Below are 20,172 nucleotides of genomic sequence, written 5' to 3'. Positions count from 1 at the left end.
CAATAGCCTTGGTGGAGCAGTGGGCTAATGCCTCCTTAAGTAACACCAGCTGCCTGCAATTAGTGCAGGTTCGAGTCCCACCAGGCTCAAGGTTGACTCAGCCTTCCATCCTTCCGAGGTAGGTAAAATGAGGACCCAGATTGTTGGGGGAAATAAGCTGACTTTGTAATAATGCCGCTTTGGGGGGGGGGCAAAAGCCCTAATAAGCAGGCATATACATAGAATGAAGGCTATTGCTAAGCACATTAATTTGTGCTTTAGATTGTAAGCTGCCCTGAGTCTTCGGAGAAGGGCGGGATATAAATGGAATTTTTTTTTAAAAAAAAATATGAATCTGAATCTTTTAGGAGTCCTGAAAATTAAATGGTTCATTTCCAAAGGGAAAATGAAAGATTTTGGAGTCAGGGAAGTTTTTTGGACTAATTTATTAAAGTCTTTCAATAGTTTCCTACAGTGTGGCATCATTGTTTTATATTATTGGAAAAGAAAAGCTGAACTTCCAGGCCAGCTTTGGACTATCATTTGTACAGCAGACAACTGGGAGAAACCTTGTTTTCAAAATATAATTTAATAGCTAAGCAAGAATTTGGAAAAGAAGGGGAGGGAAAGTAAAAATCCCATTGATCTATCCAGTTGAGTCTCACTTGTGACAGAAAGACAGCATGAGGCTGATCTGCTTTCCAAGAAAAGGAGGGGAAAAATCCCTGCACAGCTGCTATTAAAAGTATGTCACTACTGTAAGCATTAAAATATCCATTATAATCTATTATTTGAAAGAAAAGTAAAGAAAGTCAAGTAAGCCAAATACAAAGCTGAACTAAATTTATTACACAAGATTTATTAGCTAAGAAGAAACTGTATTACAAAATGAGGGGGGAAATGGAATTAACATCATTAATAAAACAAGTGAAAAAAGACTAAAAAGATTCCATTTGAATTGGGTGGCTAATAAATTTGAATTACTAGACTAGACTAGACCAGACCAGACCAGACCAGACCAAATCAAATCAAGCCAAGCCAAGCCAAGCCAAGCCAAACTACACTAAACACCACTACCCATCATATAACAACTGCAACCACAAATCAGATTGGTAATGCCAAGTATTGTATTTTTCCACTAAAGGCAAATATTATGGCAAACAAAATGTAGGTGCTTGTTGAGACTATGTTAAACTTGTCTACTTATTGCCTGACATTCTCATCAGCACAAGGTATCTTGGTCAAGCCACCATTTGATGTCTCACAGTGTTTCAGAATGATGCTATATGATGACCTTGCAGGAAACAAAGCCTAGCACTGTGGCACACCATTTCCAGTCATCAACACCAGGAAAGTTAAGGGTCCACCAATAAAAGAGGGAGCCATCCAGAAGGCTATTTACCCGGCAAACTCAAACCTGGAGCCAATCTGTTTATCCTGAAAATACTATATCCATGAAAAGACATTTCCTACTGAGTTTTCTCTGTTGGTGCACCAAATACTGGAACCATTTTTATAGAGGAACATAGAGACTTCAGAACCTGAACTGAGGGAAATAGCATTGAAATGTCTTACCTGATGTCTTTGATAGGCTGAAAACATTTTTTCAAAATCTTCCAAATCCAGCATCTTGAAAGCTTGTATGTCATCAATTTCATGCCAGATGGTACCATGTATCTTTTCCTAAAATTCAAAGAGATGTATATAGCTGTGGTTAGTCCTACATTCTAGTGAATCATAATTTTCACATAGCCATCATTGTTCCATCTTCAACCTCCAAATACACACAAAGGCGGCATGCTATTAAAAATAATACTTAGAGCATTGCATCCCTCGTTTTTCTTTTCACAGCTGATTGCAATTCATTCGTCTAACACTTTATTAAATATATCACAGATGGGTAACATAGATTTTACTCTAGAAACACTTTTTTATGCAAAAAACCCCCAGAAATTTCTGATTTTGGAGGAGCAGGAGGAGGAACAGGAGGAGGAGGAACAGGAGGAGGAGGAGGAGGAGGAACAGGAGGAGGAGGAGGAGGAGGAAGGCTGCCCAGTATGTGGTATCTTGAAGTCCAGATGGGCTAAAAGTAGGACACTCCTACCTTCTCAACTGAAGCTCACAAAAGGCACTCACATAGTAAAGTGCATTAGCACTTCATTATTAAAATAATTAAGAACAGCTTCTAACTCCCACTCACCCTTATTAAAGAAACAAGAGGAAAAATGCATTATTCTGAGAAGCTAAAAGGGGTCAGGAAGAATTCAATGGACAGAACATGATTAAAAGAAGACACAAGTTTTGGAGAAAATCCAGCCCCAAAAATAAAGGCAAAAGCAAAACAGCCATGCCTTTGGACTCTCTTGAAGTCACTTTTTTGGCTTTTAAGACTGGCTTATATTACAAAGTAAGTTTCCATTGAGAACTGCAAAGTTTTCTGCTTTGTCTCTATTAAATCCACTCAGAGCTGTTAGAGTGTTATGGTCTGTCTAGTTTATAATTTTGTATGAGATATAAAACCAGAATATGGAAAATGACCCTGGGACACATTTTATTTTGCACATGGGAAGACACTGATAGAGATGACTACAATCAAAAATATAGTCCAGAACTGACTGCCTAAAAATGAAGCCCAATGAAGTTCCATAAAGCTGACTAAATTTATCACATGAAAACAGCAATTATCAAAAATTAAAGCTCCAGAAATACACTTTCCTATTAAGACACAACTGTTGTATTCCTTTTCTTTATTCTTCTTTATTTGTTCCCCAAATTTGTTCTGATATTATTTTTTTTCTACCTTAGACTGTGGTACAAGAGTTTTGCTACAGTCTGTCCAAGCACATTACTCTTTTTCCTTTTTTTGTCTCTGGAACTTACAGATGAATTGGCCACACCATATCTCCAGCAACAACAACCCAAAAAAGAGATTTGTGTATGTATCAGGAAGAGATGTTCTGTTCACGTGCGTTAGAAAGGGAGTGAGAGGATTATTACAAGCAGGAGTTGTGGAATGAGCTGAGCAAACAGAAGAAGCTCAGGACAAAAGTAGCTGGAGGCCTGAAGTTATCTGCAAAGGGTGACTGAAGGGGCCAAAGAAATGGGATCCATTTCAGAAGCACGAGTAGCAGGAAATCGTGAGCGGCAACAGGGCCAAAGGTGAAAGCAGCTGCAGAGCCAGGCGGCCACGCCAACCTCTATAATTGTGACAGTAGTTCACAGCAGTGATAGCAAACTTTCCCCTTCTTAGTCAGAAACAGAGAGATGCCAAAGTCTCAGCAGCAATTCAGGCCAAAGGCAACAGATGCCTGGCTCAAAACCCTGAAAAATGCCTACCATCAACCAAATCTTGCATGGCTAAAAGATAGCCAGAAATCAGGCTGAGAAGAACATCACTTTTGTTTTTACGCATCATAAGTGGGAGAGCAGCAAAGGATGGGAATAAACTAAGCTAGGATCATTAGCTCCCTACATTATGTATAGGAAAGGAAGGAAATACAATGATAGACATTGATATAAGAAACATACAAGAAATAGGCATAGCTGTTGTACTTATAGAATATAAAATGTGAGATAAGGAAAGAACATAAAAAGTTTAGAATGTGATTTAATGAGCATATATATCTGTATGTAGCACTTGGATTACAAAAGCAGTTGGAAACAGAATCTCCATTGCTAAATGACGCAGTTGTAAAGTATGAAGTCATGTGATGTGTCACTTAACGACAGCAGTTCAGAAGTCCTCATGCCTTCATTAGGGAAGAGCCTCACACGATGATGGAAATCACAAGAACCTGACTACAGCTTGCTGTGACAGCATAATTGTAAGCCAGACACCAAATACTTGTAATGTGATTATATAAGCATAGAGACATCGTAGCGGTCATAACTTCACAAGTTTCAACAACAAAATGTGTGGTTATAACTTGAGGAGTACATATGTGTCTGTATTATTCCTTCCTTCCTTCCTTCCTTCCTTCCTTCCTAGAGCCACTGAAATGTGTACAAACTTGGAAAAAAGTCGATAAATCTTCAATGTTCTTGTAAAAATATTGCTGTATTATAAATTTTGTGATACCAGTTTATAGTGTGAGGAATCATATGACTGAAAGTTTATCAATTACCTACCACAAAAAGAAAGTTTACAAATAAAGTAGAATCTCAGCTTCCTGTTCTTATGTTAACTCTGTATACACATGAAATATTATAACAATTTTACATAATCAAATATTCTAGTTTTGATAAATCCTGTTAATCCACCTATTATTTCATATACAGTAAGCAAGGATTTCCAGTCTAGATACTATCTTGCAAGCCAACATAATGGGAGGCACCTGCAATGCACTGATATATACTGTATATACTCATGATGTTGCACTCAGATAAGCCATATGAAAAATAACCTAAATATTAAATTTCCTAAATATTAAATACTATTACTGAAGTTCCACCCTAGTTTTGGTAGCTCAGTGGGTTAGGACGCTGAGCTTGTCGATCAGAAGGTCGGCAGTTTGGCGGGTCGAATCCCGAGTGCCGCGTAGCAGAGTGAGCGCCTGTTACTCGTCCCAGCTTCTGCCCACCTAGCAGTTCGAAAGCACTTAAAAATGCAAGTAGAAAAATAGGGACCACTACGGTGGGAAGGTAACAGCGCTCCATGTACCTTTGCCGTCTAGTCATGCTGGCCACATGACCACGGAGACGTCCTCGGACAAGCGCTGGCTCTTCGGCTTTGAAACGGAGATGAGCACCGGCCTCTAGAGTCGGAAACGACTAGCACACATGTGCGGGGGAACCTTTACCTTTACCTTACATACATGTAAATTATGGCAAACTCAATCAAATCACTCCTCTCCAAAATCAAGCTATTCCTCCATGCTCCAAAACTCCATTTTTATTCATTCTCTAACCCTTATTGATAAGTACAGCTGTCTCCCCTGTGAACCAGAAAGAAGGATAAGCCTTTGGTCCTGTAAACTAAAAAGAAAAATCTGCATCTCTGGCTTGTTCAGTGTTTGTGTATGTGCATATAACTGTCTTTTTTTTCCTCACCCAAAGTACCAATTTCTGAAAATAAAACTTACTCCCATAGCCCCACGTGGCTTTGAAAGACAAGAACAGGAGGAGCAGCAAATATTTCACTTCATCATAAGAAAGAGAGAGTAAGCGAGGAGAACGCGCATTCTTGTGGCATTCCAAAGGTCCCGAGACACTTATTCCACATGCCTGAGCTGAGCCCCGAGTGACTTGGAGTCTTAAAAAGAGCATGGATTTCTAGGCAGCTACCCAAATTCAACACAGATAGTATTTTATCTGCATTTTTTAATGACCAAAGAGTAATAGGGGTGATGGAAATTAGAAGGTGGGAGTTGGATGAAAACAAGTGTGCTACGCAAAAGGTAGGCTGGATACTCCTTCCTCTAGAAGGAAGAGTTAGACTGATTTGTAACTAGAAGAAGGAGATTATGCTCCTTCATGGTTATGCAATGAATGAGTTGTTCAGAGCATTGCATGTCATTTAGCCTCTGTAAATGTTCTAGCCCCAGGGCTGGCTCAAACTTTTCCACATGCTTTTCACTACCACCAATCTACCCCCAACACATACACTCCATCCATTTTTGTGGAAACTGCAAAGTTAAAAGCTTCCTTCCAAAGAGGTTTGCTTGAAAACACACTGCACAAGAGCTCCAGCAGACCATGGGCATATATAAATACCACAGCATTTGCATGTGTTTGGATAAATTTTAAATGTTAACACTTCTACATGCAATGTGGAAAGAATGTTTTTTTGCTAGGGTTTGACATGGGAGAGGAAGGAACACTTAAATAGAGTTGACTGAAGAATGTATTTTGAAATGTCAGTGTGTTCTCTCTCTGTTAAAATGTTTAAATTACAAAATTGCAGTATTAGAAGTTTTGTGGTGAGTTTGAAAACTCAGTTTTGTAATGAAATTTAATTACAAAATTCTTCCCACTTCCAAACTAATAGGCCTTACTTTCAAAAATCTATCTTAAGATGATGTGTGTGTCTGTATGTATAAAAATTTCCTTCTCACCCTTATGGATCCTCTACCAGAGCTCTGGAAGGGCTCTGCGTAGTAGCTTAGCTCTGTCCAGTATCTACTCTGATGTTGTTCCTGGGTTCTGTTGGAGCTTCTCTCCCAGCCTAGGAGTCACAGTCCCGAGTGCTCCTATCACCACTGGGACCACTTTGGCCTTTACTTTCCACAACCTTTCTAGTTCCTCCTTCAGACCCTGGTACTCCTCCATACTCCTTCTTCCTGACGTTGCTGTCACTTGGCACTGCTAATTTACCGCCACCAGTACTTGCCTGTCCATTTGGTTCTGGAAGTCCCACAGTATCTTAGCCCTGTTATTCTCCATAATCTCCCCATCTGGACTTGGAAAGTGTCTAGCCCATACACTTTACACAAGTTCCTATACACAATGCCAGCTACTTGGTTGTGCTGCTCAGCATATAATGTGTCTGCCTGAATTCTTACACTCGTCCACCATGCTTTGGACTTCTCTGTGAGGTCTCTCTGCATAATCTGCACCTTGGGTTCTGTCTCGTATGGTAGACCTCTGCTTCTATGGATCTACTGCTTAGTGCCACCTAAGCTATCTATCAGTAATATATCTCTTTCTGTGTCTGTGTGTGTGTGTGTGTGTGTGTGTGTGTGTGTGTGTCACATAATTGTGTGTCACATATATATATTATATAATTTTAAACGAGTATCAGTTTTGCACCTAAAATTGGGTTCTCATGGCATAACTACCTTAGCACAATCTTCAATGTTCCAATCTTCTCCAACATTTCAATCCATAGCAAGCTAAACAAAAATTGGGTTTTTGAACCTTACCTCAGTCAATTTGGCCCAGTTGAAGGATTTCAGTGGATGAGATGGCTGTGGGATTGATTTTTTCTTTAGGCTAATCTCACTGTTGCTAAATGTGTTGTTGGAAGAAACTGGAGGCATACTGACATTGAAGAATGGAGGTGCTCCAGGTGGGGGTGGAGGTCCACCTGGAGGTGGTGGTGGAGCTGGAGGAGGAGGACAGCTGGAGAAAGGAAGAGGTGGTGGTGCTGGTGGCAAAATCTCTGGTGATCGTAGAGAAGAGGACAAAGAAAATGGTCCACCAGGTGGTAGTTGAGGAGAAATTGGGAATGTACTATTCCCTTGCTGAAAAAAAAAGTAATATTTGGGAGCAATGAGTAAAATCATACTAGTTTTTATTGTAGTTCCAAAAATATAACATGCCTCATCAAACATTGTAATTATTGATTACTTCATGGTGGTAAGGGTGACAAAATGTCAATATTGTAAAAATGTCCCTTTTAAGGGTCATCCTGTCACTGCCAGGTAGGTATGGAAACCTGGGTAATCTGCAAGGCCTCTATGAGGAATATTTTGGCTAATTAGCAATGGCACTTAGACTTGTATACAATGCTTTACAGTCTTCTCTAAGCAATTTACAGAGTCAGCATAGTGCCATGCTGGGGACCCAACAATCTGGGTCCCCAGCATAGGGCCCCCAACAATCTGGGTCCACTTTACCAACCTTGGAAGAATGGAAGATCGAGTCAACCTTGAGCTGGTCAGGATCGAACAGCCAAACTGCTGGCAGCCAGCAGTCAGCAGAATTAGCCTGCAGTACTGCATTCTAACCACTGCACCACCCTGGCTCTTAAGGACAAAGTTGCTCTGATCCACACTGAATTGGATTCTATCTGAGCAGATCCAGCTAAGGTGCCACGAACACAGTCAAGGATTAGAGTCAAGGATACTTGAGGAAGTGGACAGGATTTTCTGCATTGTTACTAAAGCCACTTGTTTGCTGCAACCAGATCCTTAATGGCTCATTAAGGTATCCAGAAAAGTGGCATGTAGTTTTCAGTCCATATAGTGGTGTTGGCAGCCTTAAATCAAGCTATAGTCAACCCCCTCCTCTACAAGCTCTCTCTGGATAATAATAATAATAATAATAATAATAATAATAATAATAATAATAATAATAATAATAATAATAATAATAATAATGAAGAGGTTGGAAGGGACCTTGGAGGTCATCTAGTCCAACCTCCTGCTCAGGCAGGAAACCCTATACCATTTCAGACAAATGGCTGTCCAGTCTCTTCTTAAAAACTTCCACTGTTGGAGCATTCACAGCTTTTGGAGGCAGGTTGTTCCATTGGTTAATTGTTCTAACTGTCAGGAAGTTTCTCCTTAGTTCTAGGTTGCTTCTCTCCTTGATTAGTTTCCATCCGTATTCTGTCCCTAATCTTACAAAGGATGTTGAAAGGATTGGATTATTTAGACCTATTCCATTTGGGCTCAGGCTAGGATTCAATACAGAGACAGCCTTGATCATATTTACTGATGGCCTATAGCAGAGGTAGGATTGGGTTGGGACATTGATACCACTGACAGTATCCATCTGGACTAACACTGGTGTCTGGGAATTGGGAGGACTATATTATGCTGGTTTTCTTCCTTCCTTCAAAGATTTTAATAAGTGTTGAGGGAAAGGCTGCTTTTTTGACCCCTCCTTTAGAGGTGCCACAGGACATAACACTCTCTTTCCGTTTAACATCAACATTAAATCACTGAGTGAGGTCATTCATTGTTTTGGGGTCAGGGATCATCAGTATGGTGATAATACCTAATTACAATATATCTTTCAACCTCAAATCAGCCAACTGAGGTTGTCAAAGTTCTGTCCTCAGCAGAATAAGTAAAAAAACACTCAAGCTCAATCCTAAAAGGACCAATCGGCTGTCACTGATGGAACCTTCTGAGGAGTTTTCATCTTTACTTCTAAATGGGTTTCCATTTTCTCATTCAGAAGTGGTGGGGAACCTGGGGGTTTTCTTTTAGACTCAAAGCTCTAGAACTGTGACTCAGAGGGCTTTTGGACAGCTCCATCTGGTGTGCCAATTGTGCCCCTTCTTGGACTGGGCAGGTATTCAGAACTACAATGAACTCTACATGGGATTTCCTTTAAAAACATGCAGAAGTTCCAACCATTCCAAAATGCAGCATCATGAACATTGATGGACTTTCCACGAGATATCCATGTGACACCTCTACTTCATGAACTGCATTGGCTTTCTAGCATGCTGCAGAGTGCAATTGAAGGTGCTGGCTATCACCTGTAAAGCCCAAATGGCATAGGATCCAGTTATTTGAGTAATCACCTATTACCCATGGTTTCAGCTTGGCCAGTACAATCTGGCAGAGTGAATACATTCCAGGTCCCTTCAAGACTCAGGTTGCTTTGTAATGGTCCTTGCCCTCTGAAATAAGGTTCCCCCCTTAAATCTGGATGACTCCCACCCTGATGACAGTCTGAACACTTGGCTGTAGATTGGAATTCCCTGTTTGAGATGTCTGGATTACAATTTTGTATCCATTTTAATATTCTTTTTGAGCTAATTTTTGTATTTCCTTTTTACATTGTTCCTTATTTCATGAGCCACCCAGAGTTGGTTGTAGCCAGAGCAGAAAAGACAGCTAAAATATAATATAATATTGTGCCCTGTGAAAAACATGACTGCCAAAATGAATTTCAATGTATTCCACTACTTTTGTCTTTCCTTGCCGCTAAAATAGTACAGTTACTGTGTCTCCCCAAAAATAAGACTGGGACTTATATTAATTTTTGCTCCAAAAGATGTATTAGGGCTTATTTTCCAGTTAGGGCCTATATTCTGGGAAATATGGTGCTAAATACGTCCATCTAGATGATGATCTTAACTGGGGCTTATTTTGGGGGTGGGGTTTATATTACGAGCATTATTTTCTAATTGGGTCTTATTTTGGGGGAAACACAGTATCTTTCTGCCAATAGACTGAATATGTTGTAGACACTTTGTACTAATTAAAACATGATATACCATCATGCACTCACACTGAATGAAATAAAATGGAAGCAATGACAAGGGATGAATGAAAAACACTGGCAATATAAATATTGATTCCATACATTTTGCCTTCTCCACAGAAAACATCAAGCCCTATATTTCTGTTTAAGAATTAGGGAAAGAGAGAAAGGGCTCATATCCTACCGAAAATTCATTCAGCTGAACAACAAGATCACTCATTTGATCCCGAGTTTGGCGAAGCTCCAGGGACTCTCTTTGCAGCTTGTCCTTCATTTTATTCAGTGTCTTCATCATTTCATCTTTCTCTTGGGTTTTTATGTCACATTCTCTTTCTTTCTTTTCTAGCCTGCTCATCAACTCAACATGTTCTACAAACAGTAGAGGGAAAACTAAATGAACACAAGCTAAACCAAAAATATGAAATAAATTCAGAGAACCTAAACTATAAAGTGACAAGTGAAGAAAAGAATTTCATTAAACTGTTAATGCAGATTACTATAGTTGTATAAAAAAAACTTTAGACTGAAAATCAGCAGGGGTTTTTTTTTAATGAGTGGTATTCAAAACAGGCAAATCAGACTAATGTTAAAAGACATTATCAGCTGCTCTTCACCATCTGTAAACTTGGAAATACAAGAATGCATGTTCCCTGAGCTTTGTTCTTTGCTAGATTATCTGAAGTTACATTCCTAAATTCCATTTTTTCCAATTCTGAAATGAACACGTACCTTTCCGGAATTTCTCTGCTTGATCTCTCCATTGTTTCACTTCATTTTCATTTACCAACCTGAATGAAGATAAAATAAGATCATTCAAAGCCCATTAAAAATATAGAGAAATATTCCTAGAAGAATAGGAACATATTAGAAACTAACAGCATAATAAGTTCATTTCTAAGAAGATTCTTGTTATTGCCGTTAGCCCTTTAAATAATGCTAACTTTCTGCGGCAAAATGTTATAGTATAGTTTAATGCAAATTTTACTGGACAAAAAGTAGACATTATTTTGACTAATCTTATCTCTACATACATGAAACGTTAGATATGAAGGGGCCCTCATCTTGCATGAATTAAATCCAGTCCCAGTTTTTAGGTTTCTTACATCTTAATGATGTTCTTGACATTGAAGTTTTCCAAAGTAGTTACATCTGGATCATTCCCTCGTTCATCCTGAAGAACAATTTGCTGCAGTATCCTGTCTAAAAGTTGCCATTGGTGAAATGTTCCCCCATTTCTTTTATCTGCAATAATCACAAACACCAGTAAGGAAACTTAAGAGATCTAATCACAAGACCCTGAAAGCAATTATAAATGAACACATGTGAAAAGTATATTTACAAGTAATCGTCACATAGTGACCTCAATTGGGACCAGCAACTCAGTTGTTGAATAAAGTGGTTGCTAAATGAAACTGTGGCTGTGTTTACAAACTTACTTCAGTTTTCCTTTGCTTAGGATTAGTTCTCATTTGATTGTGAACTCAAAATGACAGGAAAACTTGATTTCCCAGAAAAAAATGTGAAATAAAAAATGAATAATACTTACAAATAAATGAATTTCTATTATTTACCTGTTGTGTTTTTTATGACTTCCAAAGGAAATTTTATAGAAAAATATTCAAGTTATCTCAAAGCATGAGTATCTATGTGGCAATAAGTTCCACCTTATGGAAAACGGGCTTTTATTTACCCAAGTAAATTTAATTGAAAACTTGAAAAAAAGGAGAGGAAGAATCTCTGAAATGAAAAACAGAGCCTGCTAACTATTCCCTCTTATATAAGTGATTTTTAAAATTAAAAATAAACTATTGCACACTTTAGTATTTCACCTGTGTGTAACGTATTGGGATTTTGACTTGTACTGATTCACGTGTCTGTTTAAATGCTGCCTAAAGGTTGCTCAATAGTGTGTCTGTGTAACGGTCTCTGACTAAGCCAGACTTGTTGTCTCCAAGAAGATCATTGGTAGATTTGGGCTGGGAATGCGTTACTTTAAACCAGACATGTCAAACACAAGGCCCGGGGGCCGGATGCGGCCCGCAAAGTGGTTTCATGCGGCCCACGAAGCCATCCTGGAAACAGTGAGGGAACAGCCCCCACTGCCTTGGCCCTGGCCCAGACACCCTCCTCCTGCCAGAGACCCTCAGATCTGTCCCACTCCTGCCCAGGCCCCCATAGGCACCCTTGATGCAAATGATGTAGAGCTGGCCATGCCCACCCAGTAGGCCACACCCACTCTAGCCACACCCACCCAGTAGGCCACACCCACCCAGGCCACACCCACCTGGCCCCCTGAGGGCAACCGCAATGCTGATGCGGCCCTCAATGAAATTGAGTTTGACACCCCTGCTTTAGACCTATTGGCCACCACCTAGTGGCCAACCGTATAAGTAGCTGTGCAGCAGCCACTGTTTCAGTTCTGTTCCTGTTTACTTCAATAAAGCATGTTCCTGTTTGCAACCTTCCTTCTTGCTTATTGCCTACAAAGAACTGGCTACACAACACTGAGGATTATGGATCATAGGCTTGAATATATGAAATAGTCCCTCAATGACCAAATAATATTAAAAAAAACTCCTTCAAGTTACTGTTTTTTACTTAAAGCATTTTTTTATATCCATCGAAACTACCTTCACATGAACTCTGGCAAGGCTAGCATATTTTCCCCTCCCTCCCTCCTTCTCTCTCTTGCTCCATGTCTCTTACACACACACACACACACACACACACACACACACACACACACACACACCACAAATAATTTTTGGGAACATTTTGTTAAGTGTGCCACTTTGGTTCTTGCCCAACTTTGTTAATTAAACCACAGAGATGCTGCTATATATGCAACCTCTGCTTGTCAATAATGTTATTCATTTTCAATTTCAGGTTTAAAACAATCTGAAGAGATTTATGATAAGTTAGGGAAGATGCTTTGATCCCTTCTAGATGTTTTGGAATTCATTGATTATCCTAGCTTAGACTGACAGGAGCTGAAGTTCAAAGCATTAAATCTGGCACCAGATTCCTTATTTTTGATGTATACAGTATTTATAGTACAGGTAATCCTCGATTTATAACAGGTCATTTAGTGATTGTACAAAGTTATAACGGCACTGAAAAAATGCTGTTATAACCATTTTTCACGTTGCAGCCTCTCCATGGTCAAAATTCAGATGCTTGGCAACTGACTCATATTTATGACTATTACAGGATCCCAGGGTCATGTGATCACCTCTTGCGACCTTTGACAAGCAAAGTCAATGGGGATGCCAAATTCAGTTAACAGCCATGTTACTTTAACAACTGCAGTGATTCACGTAACTGTGGCAAGAAAGGCCGTAACATGGGGCAAAATTCACTTAGCAACAGAAATTGTGAGCTCAATTGTGGTTGTAAGTTGAGGACTACCTATATATATAAAACTGTTCAGCTTCAGACACACAAACACGAGGCAGAAAAGTGGAGCTAGTAGACCCAGTATGAACAGCTCGATGCTGTGTTAATGTGTTGAATGTGTCAAGCCCAAACTTTAAAGGGAGCTGCACCTTCAATTAAATTTGAATGGCTAACTCCAAATGAAAACAAATTATATCCAGTTGTTGCTAGATTATTTGTACAAATTTGTACAATACACTTTAGAGAAATTTCTAATTTGTTTTTCCAATTAGGGCTTGAGAACTTTTTACTTATCAGTTCCCATGAAGTAAGATGGGAATGAAGTATTTTCTGTGAATTTCCCATAGTACAACAAGAGTGTTCATCTGGCCAGTGTTTTGTTTTTCATCAAGATTCTGTGTTAATTAAAAGTGGAACCTGCATATCTCCGACCCTTAACACTAATGTTCTTTCTTGTTCCTTTAAAAAGAAAAAAAAATGTAATGATTTAATCAAGATGAACTTTGTTTCCAGATGGATTTCATCCAACTTTTCTCTTTTTATTGCTAGTTAAACAAGAAATGGCTGCTTCATGTTTGGGGGATCTGAAGTGGGAACAGGAACAGGGAAAGCCAGCTGTCCACAGGCAAAAAATGCTGTAGTCAGCTAATGTATCTCTACCTTCCTTTTAGTTGTATGGAAATGGTGAGTCTGATAAATAATTCATACTGCATGATCAGCACAGATGAGCAATTAGCTTCCCAGAAGATCCAAATTGTCTAATGAATTAATTTTCAACTTTGATAAAGAATAACCGGTCATATCTTCCTTTCCTGTCTTGGATACAATTGGATGGTATTAGGATCTACTTTGTAAACACCAAATTAATTTGTATCTGAATTATTTTCTTCTGGACCTCTGAATAAGAGATTGTGGTTCTTGCCAGAGAACCTGAGAATGGAGAATCATGTTACATCACCATGCACAGCTACTGCACACTAAAAAGAAGATGTATTGATTTATTATAGACCTTTGATTATGATTAAGTGTGTAAGATTAAGAGTTTTTCTATCAAAGATGCATGCCAAAGCAGCTGCTAAGATTGGTTTGGCAACAATGAGATGCCATGTATTTTGCCCTATATGATCAGGAAAAAGAAATAAAAGATAACAAGATTATTTGATTGAAGGAGTATGCTTCACCAATATTTTAATAAGTTGGTCTATTTTTCCAGGTTTGAAAATGCTGCTGACTGTTCCATTATATTAAGAAACCAATTATTTTTTTAGAGTTAAACAAAAGACAAAGTTCACCTAAGGAAGTGTAGAGATTTTGATTGTTCTTATGGCAAGATAATGAAACCTGGAAGACAATATTGAGCAGTTTATGGGAATCACAAAGGTGTTTTTTTCAAAAGGTAACTGGACTTCCCTTGATTTTCCTTGAAGATGTTTTCCTTCTCATCCAAGAAGCGAAACATCTTTAAGAAAAAACAAAGAAAGTTCAGCTGCCTTTGGGACAACAATGATCTGGATGTCTGCGAATCTCTACAGATATGGGAATTAAAGTTTATAGGAATGTAGATTTTCCCCTTGCTATGTATCTATCTTTAAATGACATATAGCAAGGCTCACAGATTCTACCAAAACCTTTATCCTCCCTGATCTGGAGAGATAAAACTATACACAGCAGTGAATATCAGAATAGTTTCAGAAAATATTAATTTACCTTCCTTTGTCCAAAACACTATAATGGGGGAATTTACTAAAAATATACCCCTACTTTCTCTTCCCATCTAACTCTCCACTGCACATAGCTTTCTAACTCTTCTTCCACCTTCATAGGGAGAACTAAAGGAGACACTCTGTCTGCTTTATTTTTTGCCTTAACCAATATCCAAATCTGTAAAGAAATTTAATAAAACTTCAGTTTTTGATTCAGCTTTTGCTGCTTCTGAGGAACTCTGCCACATGAGAATATCTCTTGAGTCTATCCAGATCAGCTTCATTTACGATTCAAACAAAGCTAAAACAAGGAACTGGAGAGCTGCTAGCTCAAGAAAACATTTTTGCTATTTTGCTCTAGTAAGATGGCTTTATCCTTTGTTGTAATGTTCTATGTTGTAACACCACAATGAAGTGATATTACAGTCCAAACATTAATGATTTTATTTGTTTGGTATCTCAAGTTTATTTTTATAAATAACTTGAGACAGCGAACACATCCAACACACTTTCCACTTCCTATTTTCCCCACAACAACCCTATGGGGTGGTTTGGGCTGACTGGCCCAAAGTCACCTAGCTGGCTTTCATAGCTAAAGTGGGATTTGAACTCATGGTCTCCACCTTTCTAGCCTAGTGCCTTAACCTCTAGATCAAACTGGCTAATGGTAATATATATATGATATATATATTTTAGCTAGGTATTTTAAAGGGTTAGGGATGGGGAGGGACAGTAGGGTGGGGAGGGACTTTTTAACTGGGTTTTAATTTTCTCAGGGTTCTATTTAATCTTTTTAAATTTGTTTTAATGTTTGTATTGACTTTCTTTTAAATGCCCTGTAAACCGCCCTGAGTCCTTCGGGAAAGGGCGGTATATAAATCTAAATAAATAAAATAAAAATAAATAAATAATATGGTAAAACATGGTAATAATCTAACATACTGTATTATGAAATTAGAAAGGGGATACATTTTTGGCACCAGCCTCACGGATCATTAGTTCCACCATCAAAGTTTCTTCTTACATATCACAGCATTTTCCCTTTGACTGTGAGAAGAAATGATCTACTCACAAGGCATTTGTAAGCAGTGCTGGAGTACAGACAGTAAATAGGGGTAAGCATCTGTGTGCTTCAACCTCTTCCTGATCAGCTCAAACATCTGCGAGGCGCTTTTTGTGTCAATATGTACCTACAGCAGAATACAGAGAAAGGCAAACAAAAATTATAATAAAAACATCGTTGTGAGGCAAATTTTAGACACAGTAGCCAAATCACACAACACATAAGTTTCAGTGTATAAAAAGGTGAGCAGAGTAAGATGAAAATATATTAGTTTGTTTGAAAAAACTGTCACCATCTATGCTCATTAAGATTCTGAAAGCTGAAACCCATTCTCTTGCTTAATCCTTGCATTTTCTGTATCGTGTCATGTCTGCATATGAGAATAAAATGCACATTTTAAAAAGAAAATAATAATTTGTGACATTTTTGAAACTCAGTTCAGCTATTGGAGAGACTCAGTTGAAACTCAGTTCAGCTATTGGACATTGTAAGACCCACACCAGTTAGAATCCTACTCAATGCTGGGATGCCTATTTAATGGTGGATCCATTCACATCTACCAGGTTAGAAAAGAAAAAGAAAAGAAAAGAAAGTATCTTACTACATTATAGGTAATTACTACAAGCTGTCACAATGTATCTTTATTTCTGTTACGGTCAAAGTTACCTAATCTAAAAGAAGCCATTAACATACACTAAGAAGGGATGCACAAAATTCATCAGTTTGGAAATGGAATGGTCTGAAATATATTTTTCAAACAAAAAGTTATGTTGTGTGTCTGGTGTTGCGGACAAAATAGGTTCAATATATTCCAGTAACGCTCCCTTGATTAACAAAATTTTCCAGTCACTAATACTAAGCATGCATATGTTACTTCTGCTATTAAATACTAGGTAAATTATTGGGAAAATATCTATACTAAAAAAGAACACACTGTTACAAACCAGTAATTGAATCTATTGTGGTTGTAATAAGAAATATGTAAAATTAGGTAGGCTTCTGAAATAAAAACATATTATAAGCATGTTTCCTTTTTTCATACCCTCAGAATGGGTGGCATTCATGTTGCTCTGCTCACAAACCTATTACAGAACACTTTTTTTATTATAGAGCATACTTATCTTTTTTAACCTTACTTGATAAAGTATTTGTTAACTTTTATATTCTATTATATTACTATGATTTGAAAACCTATCCCTATTTTGAGGTATCAACATTTTACTGGACTTACAGCTGACACCAAATGATGTTTAGGTCTACACTGTCTTTCTACTAACACTACAGTAGATGGGAGCTAGTAGTGATGGGATACATTCATAAAGGTTAGGACATGTTCTAGCCTTTCTAGAAAAGAAGCAATAAGTGCAATCATGTGAATAATCCCAGTGTGGTGTGGTGCAGTGCAGTGTGGTTTTGATATACTGAGTGCTTGTTTAGATCTTCTAGGCTTCATTTAAAAAGGGGGTCTCCACTGAGGACTAAAGGGCTGGTCTGCAGCAGGTGCTGGCTTCAAAGAGGAGTAAGGAGCTGTCCATTGCAATCCTAATATTCATGGTGCTGAATCCAGCACCAGAGCTAAAGCCCCTTAAAATATCAATGGACAGTACTTGGGGGTATTAAGTTAAAGCTGTGTGAAATTGGAACAGCAAATGTACAAGCACCCACATTGTAGGAACATGTTTTACCCCACAAAAATCCACCTTAGGTGATCAAAGCCTAAGAGCCAAAATAGAAACAGAACTTCATAACATACAGGTAGTCCTCGACTTAACGAGTGCAATTGAGCCCAAAATTTGTGTTGCTGAGACATTCATTAAGTGAGTTTGGCCCCATTTTATGACCTTTCTTGCCACAGTTGTTAAATGAATTATTGCAGTTGTTAAGCTAGTAGCATGATTACTAAGTGAATCTGGCTTCCTCATTGATTTTGCTTGTCAGAAGGTTGTAAAAGTTGATCACATGACCCCGGGCACACTGCAATGGTCATAAATATGAAGCAGTTGCCAAGTATCTGAGTTTTGATCACATGGTCATGAGAATGCTGCAACAGTTGTGAGTGTGAAAAACAGTTATACATCCCTTTTTTCAGTGCTATTATAACTCTGAACAGTGACTAAACAAACTGTTGTAAGTTGAGGACCTGTTAAGATGGCAAATCTAAAGCAGAGGGAGGGGAAATGTAGTACAAAAGGACTCCAAGGCATTCAGTGTCTTTTATTCCCTACGTGAGCAAAGCATATTAAGCAATATGGACCAGCAATCTATTCATAACCAAATATTCCTAAAATCCAAACTATAAATGCATGGATGAGCAAAAATCAAACTGAGGCATTTAAGCCATCACTTGCCATAATAGTCAGGTTAAATGATAGGCTCTTGAAAAGGTCTGAATTAACTTAGTCACCAGATAACGTTTTTAAATAATACTTATTATACTTTTTATTCTGTACTGTATGAAAACCTCTCATTTTTCTTTAGTTATATGAAAACCATGTCTGTCCCACAAAAAAATCTGATACATTTATAGTAGTAGCTAAGGCAAACTAACATTTCTTAACAGCAAAAGCTTTCTAGGAGAACACTCACCATTTCAAACCTCTTTGCAAGTTCCAAGTCATCTTCATTTCGAACCATCTCAAAGAAATCTAAGTGCCTAGAGGAAAAATAAACATTTTCATCCTATATGTTATTCATAATGATATGAACTCAGTTGGAATTAGTTTCCAAATTTGATATGCTGCCCTTAAATCAATGTGGACTGAGGGGGCCTACATTCGGATATGATTTTCATGATATAATAAAAGGCAAAACCAGATCAATGTGCTTATTTAGATTTACGCATCAGGCAGATGATATCTTGAAAATCTGAAACTGCTGTTTGAACCACAGAACAGGACCAACTGATAGATAACTAAAAGTTATAACAATTGACATCAACTGAGATAATCAACTAAGGATTAACATTAAATATGTAGCATGCAGTTTTATTTATCCTTAGAGAGAACTATGATGACAACCACTACATATTAGTTGGAAAGTCTCGATTCTTCCTGTCTTCATATTTGAAAAATCACACACACACACACACACACACACACACACACACACACACACACACTATTTTTTAAAAGTCTCTGGATTTTTTTTAAAAAAAGAAACCCTGGTTGGAAGAACTGTTTTCCAATCAACATTATCTCACTCAAGTTGCTACATATTTTCAGACTTCAAGTGGAAAGGGGGCAATTGGCCCTGTATATTTAAATCATGCAGTTCATTTTATGATTTAGTTCATTTTATTTACATCAGTTTCCAGCTTGCATGATAACTGCAACAAACATCGAGTGAGAATGTAAAATATGACTCAAACATAAAATATTACCAAGACAATGAAAAATATCGCAGCATTGATTCAATTAAAAGCCTGGCTGAACAAATAAGATTTCAGCTGACGACCAAAAGTTTAGAAGACTTGATACCGACAATAAATGAACCGATAATTCCATAGTAAAAGCATCTGCATTAAGAACACCTTTATACATTCTAGCAAACGCATTGTCAAAATAGCATCCTTCCCTACTAGACTAAGGAATAGGCTGGCCCGCAAGTAATAACCTCCAAAAGCTCTGCAGGTCTTCGCTCAGACTCAATGCAATCTTTATGCAAGCATTTTAAATTTTGCTAAGTAACAAACTTTGGAATCACTAAAATATGTTTACAGTAGGTTGCTCCCTTTGACAGTCTAGCTGTACTATCCTGTACCAACTGGAGTTTCCAGACCAATTGAAAGGCAAACCTGCTTCAAGCATGTTGCAATAGTTAGTTCTAAGGAGGAAAATTCTGATAGTTTAATGTCCATGTGTCCATGTACATATTCATTAAGTTCCCATGCATTTAACAAGCCTCCATATTTAGCAGGACAGAGTCTGTTGGTATCCAAACCATACCGATTCCTCAGGAAACAATACAATATATTCATAAAACATCAGCTATGTTGTGCTATAGTTGTACAATTGAAATTTTTGGTGTCAATTATGAGGTGCCAGAATATATACTATACATTATCTGATCTGGAATATATTTTTCTTTGAATGGCCATGATACACTGTATTTAATTGAGTTAGAAGACTAAGCTGTATTTGTCATTACAAC

General features: G+C 38.0%; 1 protein-coding gene across 1 annotated transcript in view; it reads right to left on the bottom strand.

Moving 5' to 3' along the window:
• The window catches only part of DAAM2 (dishevelled associated activator of morphogenesis 2), a 135,282-nt gene that overhangs the window by 48,121 nt on the left and 66,989 nt on the right, over positions 1 to 20,172 (bottom strand). The window contains exons 8-14 of the mRNA XM_083349355.1: positions 18,610 to 18,676; positions 16,033 to 16,150; positions 10,965 to 11,103; positions 10,591 to 10,649; positions 10,046 to 10,230; positions 6,840 to 7,160; positions 1,555 to 1,662 (exon numbers count right to left, since the gene is read on the bottom strand). Of these exons, the coding sequence (XP_083205481.1) occupies positions 1,555 to 1,662; positions 6,840 to 7,160; positions 10,046 to 10,230; positions 10,591 to 10,649; positions 10,965 to 11,103; positions 16,033 to 16,150; positions 18,610 to 18,676 (997 nt within the window). The remainder of the gene's footprint in view (positions 1 to 1,554; positions 1,663 to 6,839; positions 7,161 to 10,045; positions 10,231 to 10,590; positions 10,650 to 10,964; positions 11,104 to 16,032; positions 16,151 to 18,609; positions 18,677 to 20,172) is intronic.

Source organism: Vipera ursinii (assembly GCF_947247035.1).
Source record: "Vipera ursinii genome assembly, chromosome: 1".
Classification (NCBI taxonomy): domain Eukaryota; kingdom Metazoa; phylum Chordata; class Lepidosauria; order Squamata; family Viperidae; genus Vipera; species Vipera ursinii.
Note: the sequence above shows the minus strand (reverse complement) of the source record. Positions and strands in the feature narration are given on the sequence as shown.